Here is a 10636-nt window from a genome sequence, read left to right on the forward strand (position 1 = left end):
TGTAAACTGTACTGTTGCCATCTACTACCATCTATCACAAAATCTTGTTTTTTTTTCCTTTTACAGAAATAGAAGACATTAAATAATTCACGTCATTAAAATAGTTATGAAAGGAAAGGGCTGACACTGTTTACATTATATATGTATATGCTTTATATTTGTAGAATATATATATATATATATATAATATATATATATTATATATAGAGAAGAGAAGAGAGATATATATATATATATATAAAAACATTGAGATGTTAATGTTTATTTATACATTGCTGCATTATAAAAGTCTGTGCTTTGCTGTTTTACTGGCCTGAAGTTTGTGATAGCGCAACTTTATCTGTATCGGATGCAGACTTTAGTGCCCAATAAAAGGCAACAACTGCCCCACTGCATTGCATTAAAATCATTAAATCACCTGTCAGTGTAGCACAATACACAAACTACATCCTCCAAGATTATCTATAAAATAGAACCAACACCTCTCTCAAACTGTTTCATTATAACAAGCCAGTATAACCTTAATATAGAGATTCGACTGCATTGGTTTTAGCTAGGTGTAATGTCAGGGTTCCCACTCTTTTTTTTTACAAATAATTTTCCAGGAGTTTTTCTTGACAATACAGGACAGCACTTTCGGGCAAATTTACTACTTTAATTTGGCCACAGCCCATACCTAACAGTTTAAATCAAGCAACATTTATTTTCTTTGACAGAATATTCATCTTTTAGAAAGGTAGTGTTCATTGCACGTACAATTGACATCACTGTGTGTGTATGTATCATTTGTGTTGTATAAATGTAAATATGGGAATTTGGCTCGCAACTCTGCAATAAATTTACTTAGTCACACTACTGAAAGTTCAAAGTGGAAATGCAATTTACCCTACCAAGAGTTGGGTTTCAAACAAAATACACACCTAGGTTTACGTAAGAGTGGGGGAAAAAAATTCCAGCACAACAAAGATTATTTCCAGGATATTTGGTAATTTTAATACATTTCCAGGTTTTCCAGGACGCGTGGTAATCTTCATACAAAAGGAACTGGAGTGTATTGGTCTTCATTTAGATTTTTAAAATGGAAATAAATACTGTGTGGCAGCCTAATTGTGAAATATGAGAGCACAGCCGGTGTAGTGAGTGTGAGACTGTGGTAAGCTGACATTTGCTGTGCATCAGTGACAAACATTGTGTGGCCATCTATGATTTAAATATAAGGCCAACTCTAATGTCAGTAGTGAAAATACACCAAAGCCAAAGTCCATGATGTAGAAAGAGTTAAAACAGTGTTCAGTATATTGTATATTGCAAAGGATAGTTCAGTGGGATACACAGAGCTGGCCATCTCTGCCTGTTTAAATAGCTTGAAATAAGTGGCATTTTTCAGGATTACTTGCAAACCTCCCCTTCATATCCAACATTTGACGTGATGACAGTGTGGTTCTTAACTAAAGGCTCCCATACAATGAGAGCTAAATCATAGCAAGATGACTCTGCTAACTGTCTGTGGGCTTGCCTTGTCTGACCTACAGGCTCTCAACGGTTTCGTCCTGGTTATCACTGCCAGTGGAACCATCTTCTACTCCTCTCACACCATCCAGGACTACTTGGGCTTCCACCAGGTATTGTAGCAGTCTTTCTCTATACCCTTTTGACTTCTAATCACCATCCAATGATTGCCCCGCACTCTCTTCAACAATGATAACACAATCAGATATAGAAACGGTATATGGGGGAATTTTTTGTCATTTTAACCCATCGTGTTCATCATCTAACCTAGCCATGATTTAATTTAATTTTTCTATTTATTCTTGCTTACATTTCATGTTCATAGGTAGACAGAGAGGGGTGCAAATCTATAGAGGCACATTTGTTAAATAAAGATCTCAGGTCTTTGTTTTAGCAGTTGATAGATAGGTCTGGATGGATGGCTTGCGTGCAACATCTGCTGGGAGCGGCTCAGGGGTCTTGTTTGATCCAGCGGTCTTCTCCCTGCATGGTGCAGAGTCAGAGGCTCAAACAACAGCAAAAAGACCTGCCCTATTTATAGCTTGGCCTTTTTACAAACCACCAGGCACAGCAGTGGGCTGCAGTGAGCAACACATCCCTTCCTCACAGCTCAGCTGAGCAGCACACACTGAGACTCTTTGGACAGCTGAGTGCACCTGTGACTTTTAAGAACGATCTAAAAGTGAAATTTGCTTTTGAACACAATGTTTTGTGCACACTACATACACACTGCTGGAGCCACATACACAATGCTGGGCATATGTGTCTACTTCTGCTACAACTACCCACTAATAGTACCATATCCAGGTATTTTAAGCAACCACCCAGAACCTCAATACCTTGCAACACCCCAAAATCTCTCTTAGCAACCACACCAAACACCCTAACAATCAATAGGCAACATTTTAGCAATACCTTAGCAGCCATGTAGCAACACCCTAGTTACAACTATGAAACATTTGCAATGACCTACAAAGACAGCTAGTGACGACAGCAAACCTACACGGGCTTTGTTCACAAAGTTGAACCTATTGTAGCTTGCATTTGTTGCTTAAAGAAATAACTCACGTTATCCATGCTCAAACTGTCACACTACAGCATCACCAGTGTAAAGACCTGCAAATTATTGAATAAGTCACAGGGAGCAGTCTGGTCACTGAGAAAATTAATGGCACACAGTCAAACTGCATTAATGAAGAGGGGTAGCAGTCACAAACTAAAACTATTCATGGACATTATATAATATTAGATACATTATGACGGACCTTTGGATGCTGGTTCTTTTTCAGGTGTATAATTTTGCCTACATCCTCTATGTCTCCACTTGCAAATAACTTGTTTTATCCTTTACTCATTATTTTTCCTCAGACGGATGTCATGCACCAGAGTGTGTATGAGCTAGTCCATACGGAGGATCAGCAGGAGCTCAGGAGAAACTTGCACTGGGCTTTGAATCCTCCTGCCGCCACTGCATCTGCCATTACCCAGGACTCCCCTCAAGGTGATCACTCTCTCCTCCTATGAGTCCATTATCAAGACCACAACCAAACTGACAGATCCTGGTGGGACTGAATACAGGTTTCTGAACTGAAACCCTTGTCTGAAGGTCAAACACAAAAACAAAAACACACCAGACGATGGTATTATCATATTTACACGGGTCAGTTGTATTTGACCATGGCTCTTACCAGTGTTTAGTGAAATCAGTCTCTGAATATTTGCTGCATGACCTGGGAGCTATTTATCCTAATGGTGTACCAAAGTGAAACATTGTTTTGTGTGTTGTGTATATATGCACACATATGTGTTTCAGCATCACTGCACCAATGCTAAATGTGCTGCACTCCACTGCAGTCTGTGAACATACATTTGGACATCAATTTTAGACAGTTAAGTACACACAGTTTGGGCATTAAGCTCTAAGACCATCCTCAGGTCAGGTCACATGACCCTGTAATCTTCACTGTGGCTTATGAGGTGAAGTGGTCGCAGATCTGTATTTGGGCTTTAAGATGCTTATGTCTGTTTGCTTTGGTTCTGACCAATGTGTTTAGGCTAAGACCCACAGTCCCGACACAACTAACCCGTTCCTGTACTTAGAAACTCCTTACAGTCTCCCCTGTAACTGCAACAAATGCTGTCACTTGGTGTGTTAAGACAGAGTTAGCTCCAGGGATCATTACATAAGTGCATTTATACAATGGAGGGCAGCTGATGACATGAGACAACATTTCATCCGGCTCAAGACTAAATAAAGAGGAGGGCAGAATGCTGGGCCATTATTTACTCCCAAAATGGGCTCTCAATTTTTACCGTTGTGACATTATTAAGGAATTCCAACACACCAGGAATCAAGAAACACAGCTTCATTGTATATGTACTGAGCACCTCTATAGTAAAGGCCTCTCATCTTTAACACAAACTAATACTTGAAGTCACAGTGAAATAGCAGTCAGACCATCTGTAGCTGATGGTGAGTGACATATTTCCAAGTAAAACTCAATATGAGCAGGGTTGTTATTTTGAGAGGAATCTGATTATTTTTTTAAATTATTTTTGGATTGCCTCATTCAAAAGTGGACTTGATGTTGCAAAGCACAGCGAGATATGAAGAAGTGTTCATTTTAAGGTCCAGTGTGTAACATTTAGGAGCATCTATTGGCTGAAATAATGTATACATAATATACTTTAAACACACTTTTATCAGATTGGTATCAGCTGACCACGTATTGGAATCTGTAACATCTTTAATAAAAATGACTAAAATGTGACTAAAACTAATCATTTTAATTTAAACACTAAGGCTTAATCTAAAATATCTGCCAAATGAATACTGCTCGGAGTTAAACTGACTACTTTATACTCACCACATTGCCACTGACTTCTGCAACGTTTGCAATTACAGAGATGGAACCAGACAGCAGCTCATCTTTAGTCACCTACAACCCTGAGCAGCTTCCCCCAGAGAACTCGTCCTTCCTGGAGAGGAGCTTCGTGTGTCGCTTTCGCTGCCTCCTGGACAACTCCTCTGGCTTTCTGGTAGGTTGAACCTGTCAGCTGCAGTCCACTCCCATGAAATTTGTGTACTGAAGTAGCATATGACATGGTTAAGGTACTGTTTGAGTCAAAGTATGTTTGATTTGATAGAGAATTTAAAATAAAGCAAATTACACCAATAGTTTATTAACTGGTCAGTATGTTAAAGAGCTGATACAAGGTAAAAGGTATGAGCAAAGCACATTATAAAAAGTAAAAAAAAAGTTTTTCTGTATTTTATTGGAGGATGTGTGTTAAAAGAAAACATTCTATACATAGTAGGGTGATTAATAATAATGTAGGTTAATGACAGAGAAAAAAGATAATGTAGCCGCCTGCTTTCCTATGCATGGGTTCCATTCCTCCCTCAGTAGGTTATGATCTGGCCTATTGGAAAAACCTTCACGTCCTATCAGTGGGGGTGCCCCTGGGGAGAGCTACACCACACGTCTGAGTGTTCTCAGACACATCTCTCTCAGGGTGGGCAGGAGGAACATGCTTCTTGCAGGTGGTTGGGGCACAAGGGCCGGTGCACATGTCTCTGCACATAAAATGCTGCAACTGCCCGATGTATGGAAGGTGATTCAACATTTCACCCCACCACTGGAGAGTCATCATGTTTTGATTCGTACAGACAACAAAACAGCAGCAGCTTCACATAAATCTTCGAGGGGGGGTTGCAGTCAGCTATAGCGCTGGGTACACACACACTTACTCTCCATACATTCCTGGTGAATTGAACACAGCAGCCTCTAGGCACATGAAGACGGTTCCCTTTCCTACTGTGCTCTGTGTTAGAGTGCATAACCATCGTCTCCACTTCTCACAGCCGCATGCTTTATGTTTCTTCCCCCAGTGTCGGCCCCTTAGTGAATAACAGGTGTTGTATCGTTTCTGTGCTACGTGTACGCACTGATGGGATACGATAGACACTTATTCCAAACTTAATTTATTTTATTTTCTCTACAGGCTTTGAACATCCAGGGCAGACTCAAGTTTCTGCATGGACAGAACCAGCGGCAAGAAAACGGAGGAAAGGTCCCGCCTCAGCTCGCCCTTTTTGCCATTGCGACTCCCCTGCAGCCTCCATCCATCCTGGAGATCAGGACCAAGAACATGATCTTCAGAACCAAACACAAGCTGGACTTCACACCCATGGCCTGCGATGCAAAGTAATGATACTGGCATGCAGCATACACACACACTTATGTAAAATTACTTAATTCCTTGAATTGTGTGAGGATAAAGCAGTAGTACCAGGAATTAATGTTACATTCATGTAGGAGAAGCCTCATAGTTTTGCTGATTGAAAAAAGATTTGTGGTTTTATTCTTCTGTGTATTCGTTTTGCTGCAATACTTCACTTAATATGGATATAAGATGTGCTTAAATTGAAGTATGTTTTTTTTTTTTAACGTACAGGGGGAAGATAGTGCTGGGGTACACAGAGGCTGAACTGCGGGTACGAGGATCTGGTTATCAGTTCATCCATGCAGCAGATATGCTGTACTGCGCAGAGAACCATGTCAGAAGTAAGTTCTATTGGTCGCCCGTGACATTTGTTGCATCTCTCTCTCTCCTTTCGCTTCCTGTCATCACTCCACTGTTGCTTTTGAATAAAAAATGTCTAATAAAATGTCAAAAACACTGTTACTTTACAGAAGCCAACCAGTCAGGAAAGAAGTTTTTGTGAAAGTTGGGGAGTTTCACATAATTTGTACTAAAAATAATGTACTTCAGGTAAACCGAACATACTAATCTATCATAAAAGTATGGCTTTAAAAGCTTTCACCAATTTAAGACAGATTTTGAAGTGGAAAGTGCTTTTTCTTGACCGTGCAACTCTCTTTACTTAGTACACTTGGTCGGATCAAAACACTTTTGGCTTCACCCATGTTAAAAATAACTTCATTTTAATGCTGCTGTATAGATAACTACTTGTGAGCACACTTTGGCCCAAACAGATGCTGGTTATGTAGCCTGAAGCTGTTTCATAATGATTATATGTAAAATGAATCCATCCATCTGTGATGGTTATCTGACAGAAGATTGTTCCTATTTAGCGTGGTCAGAAAAGTTGAGGTCTAGTCCAACCTGGTCAGAGAGTTCAGACAGCTTTCGCAAGTAATCCTGCTGGATTACGGAGCAGATTGAGCAAAACTGTAGAGCTGCCAGAGGAGAGGATAGGGCCCACAAATCCACTGCATGAGCAAAGCATCTGAGATGATCCATACAGCAGAACCAACACACAAACACCTCAGAGGTCAGACCACTCTCTCCGTACTGTAGAGTAAGGGTCAGTGTAGTTATATCAAGATGTCAGCGCAAGTAGAGCTTCTACACAGATGAGTCAATTGATATTCTTCATTGAGCCTCACATCATACCATGCTGAAGGATTTAGTGGCTGTAGAAGCTTTCGCAATTTACTTTCTCTGCTTTTCAAAATTGTACAAAAGGAAGAAAGAACGCTGGACTTACAAGCTCTGACGTTCATTTTTTCAAGATCAAGAGCATCGAGATGATCTTGTATAAGTGCTCATGATTAACTTTTTCACCCTCAGTAATTTGCAATGTAAAGCAGTGAAAACACATTACTGAATATGTGTGATAACTTGCTAGAGGATGTCAGTTGGATTGTCAGTCCATCCCTATGGTCCACTTTCATCCAAGTTTCTCAGCAACTACTTGATAGGATTTCTGTCAATTGGATTTCCATTTAATATAAGTTATAATAAGTAATGCCAGTATGCAAAAATGTAAGTACATCTTTGAACTCCGTCATGGCTAAAATACAGAGCTTTAGTGGGTTTATATACATTTTGTAATTCAGTTCACTTATTATAACTGTTTGTATTCCTTATACTTAGTGATGAAGACTGGAGAGAGTGGCCTGACTGTGTTCAGGCTCCTTACCAAGGAGAATCGCTGGAAATGGGTCCAGGCCAATGCCAGGCTGGTGTACAAGAACGGCAAACCAGACTACATCATCGCCACCCAGAGGCCTCTTTTGTATGTTCTATGTTTGTATGTTTGTATGTTATTCAGTCTACAAATAGTACATTTTGTTGGTTTACAAAATGTTTATCCAAAAAGGGAAGCATGTATAGTTTTCAGTTATGATGTGCCACAGACTCCCATTTTTACACTTATGACAGTTTTAAATCATGAAAAAGTGGGTAAGAACCAACTGAAACTCTTGAAACGAAGCAAGCTTTGATCATTTTTAAATTAATTGCCATGGTGATGTCTTCAGACAATAATCAATTTTTCTGTCTTTATAGAGATGAGGAGGGAGGAGAACACTTGCGTAAACGCTCGATGCATCTACCCTTTACCTATGCTACAGGAGAGGCCCTGCTTTACCAGTCCAACCATCCCATAGCAGGCTTTGGAGATGGAAGCCATGAGAAAAATGGCAGTAAGTCAAAGAAGAGCCGGACTGAGAGGCTGGTGAGGGATGGTCTGGACCCTGGCTCTCTACTAGGGGCACTCATGAGTCAGGATGAGTCGGTGTATGTTTGCCAGCCTGCCGTGGAGCCCAAAATGTCATTCCATAGCTTCTTTGGAGAGCAAATGAGCTTCTCTGACTCTGAACCCCCCAGCTTGCACAGGAGCTGGGACGAGACGAGCAATAGTGTGCTGGGTCCAGGAATCACACAGGCAGGCACCAGCTTTGACCCACTGCTGGCAACTCTGGACTCCCTCTCCCTGGAAGGCCATGGGGTTGTGGATTCAGAAGAGGGGGGTTGTTCAAACGGCGAGCTGTTTGGGGCTCTGGAAGGTCTCGGGCTGAGTGCCGAGGACCTTGAGCTGCTGCTGCTGGATGAGCGCATGATCAGAGTTGAGATGGACCCTGAACGTGTGCCCACTTTGGACGACCTACTGACGAACGATGAGATCCTTTCTTACATCTACGACTCCATAGAGGGAAAGATTGATTCCACAGTGCATGGAGGACAGGTGCCTCCCAGTACTGCCTCAGCGACAGCCACAACAGTGTCACTACCTGAAAGTAATTCCACCTCTGATGTCAATGTGCAAATGCAGTTTCCTCACCATAAGCCTCCCCTGGTGGGGCAGACCCCCATTGTCCAGCTGTCCCAGCAGATGCAACAGCACCTCAACATGCGACCCAGTAAAGTGACACATGACTGGGGCCAGCAGAGTGACCATTTGGCCAACAGGATAGTTAATGGAGACATGCTGGGGCAAAATCAATCCATCCCTAATGGACAATGGACAGCCCAACACATTCTGGCAAGTGCAGGGATACAACTGGAACACTATAACACACAACAGACTATTTTAAATGGCAAGGCCTCAGAGCTGGATGGCAAGCTTCATCAGCAGCAAACACATCAACGCTACCTTCAGCAGCAGCAGCAGCAACCCAGGGTGCAGAACCATCTCTCACAGCAGTGCCATGCCAAACAGAAGGCAGCCAACCTCAACGGACTGTGTGGCATCTCCAGCACAGAGCACTCAGCAAGAAAATCCCAGTGGCAGGACTATGGATTCAGCGAGAGTCTGGGCAGCAACCCCTGCCTTGATAACAGCCAAAAACCTCTGACAAACACCTCACTAGATACTTGCATGGATTATAGCATGCCAGATATTGACAATGCGGATTACACTGTTAGTGGAAGTTTGTTTGGGGGGAGTGGACAACAGCACGGGGCCGTCTCCACGGTTTCATCATTCCAGGGGATGAACCATAAACAGCAGTCGGAGCAGATCCCAGTTCCTTTGGCCCAGGTCATCTCCAGCCTGTCGCAGTGCCCTCCCCCCAATGCCTCCCTGGAGCAGATCCTTGGAGTGGAAAAGCCCTGCCGGCAGTTGGACCACTATGGCATGGTGACTTCTGAGATCCCTCATGACCCCAGTTCCAGTAAGGTGAGATTGCTGAAACACCGACATGCTGGTAGTGTTGTAATAATAACTAGCCAAAACAGTTTGAGCTCGGATGTTCATTCTTGAGTTTTGGGAACAATATGTGTAACAAAGAAATGTAAGGTCAACAGGCATCTCTCTTACTTTTCATAGTATCCAGCAGCAAAACAACCCATAATGTTGGGAAAATGGTTCTCAAAACTTTCCAAAAAGCTTTGCTGTAAAATCATGCATTATCATCATTGTTTTTGGCAACATTCTCAATATTTAGCCATATTAGTAGCAGTGCTTCAGTGGTCAGTCCAATACTTAGATACAGAGCTGCAATGATAAGCCTGTTAATTGATCAAAACAAAATGAATGCAAATATTTTGATTATTTTTTAAGTAAAAATCCCCCCAAAATATTCGTTCCAGGTTCTCAAACGTGAGAAATTTTTTTTTGTTGGTCAAACATAGTAAAAGTAATATCTTTGACATTTAATGACTTGTGCTCTAGGGCAGTGGTTCCCAACCGTTTCCTTTAAATCACTGAGTAAACTGCAGACTAAGTCACATATTTAGTTTTTATATTATATTAAATGCATACAAATAACAGTATAGATCAACTGATAAACTGTACAATGAACCCAAAAAGTGAACATAATAAATACAGGAAGTTTCTGTAAAACAAGCAATTTAGATTAATTTTGAGCAGATTATTTGCTATCAATATTGTATTAGTAGGCTTTTCATGATATTTTTAGGAACTTTATACAATACTGTTATAAAATAACAAAAATACATTGTATTGCCTTGTGACCCCCTATCATGCTTTGGCTACCCCTAATGGGGGTCCAAAATACTCTACTATGTCCAAATACTCAAGACTCAAAAGCTAATAAAAATAAATTCAAAATTCTTCTTAAATTTGCTGTGGATATTCATGACACAGCTCTGAATGAGCTTGGTCACAGTCTGACCTTTCCTGTCAATAGCTGCAGGGTAATCTGTCAACATGTTATGACATTTGCAGAGAAAATTCAAGTTCCTCACTGAAGGACCCTTGGAATTTGTCTGACTAGCACACTCTTCATTAATTTGTTATGATTGTGTAATCATTACACAATTTGATACAATTTAAACATACACTATTGCATATCATGTTATATATATATATATATATATATATATATATATATATATGAAACATTAAATCCTT

General features: G+C 40.9%; 1 protein-coding gene across 1 annotated transcript in view; it reads left to right on the plus strand.

Annotated features, from left to right (window-relative positions):
* LOC118339070 (aryl hydrocarbon receptor-like) overlaps window positions 1-10636 on the plus strand; it is a 45913-nt gene that overhangs the window by 33289 nt on the left and 1988 nt on the right. The window contains exons 4-10 of the mRNA XM_035676602.1: window positions 1533-1622; window positions 2878-3010; window positions 4415-4548; window positions 5515-5717; window positions 5968-6077; window positions 7414-7555; window positions 7828-9439. Of these exons, the coding sequence (XP_035532495.1) occupies window positions 1533-1622; window positions 2878-3010; window positions 4415-4548; window positions 5515-5717; window positions 5968-6077; window positions 7414-7555; window positions 7828-9439 (2424 nt within the window). The remainder of the gene's footprint in view (window positions 1-1532; window positions 1623-2877; window positions 3011-4414; window positions 4549-5514; window positions 5718-5967; window positions 6078-7413; window positions 7556-7827; window positions 9440-10636) is intronic.

The sequence above is a fragment of the Morone saxatilis genome, unplaced genomic scaffold (assembly GCF_004916995.1).
Source record: "Morone saxatilis isolate NCDOM2014 unplaced genomic scaffold, NCSU_SB_2.0 Contig5, whole genome shotgun sequence".
NCBI classification, from domain to species: Eukaryota; Metazoa; Chordata; class Actinopteri; family Moronidae; genus Morone; species Morone saxatilis.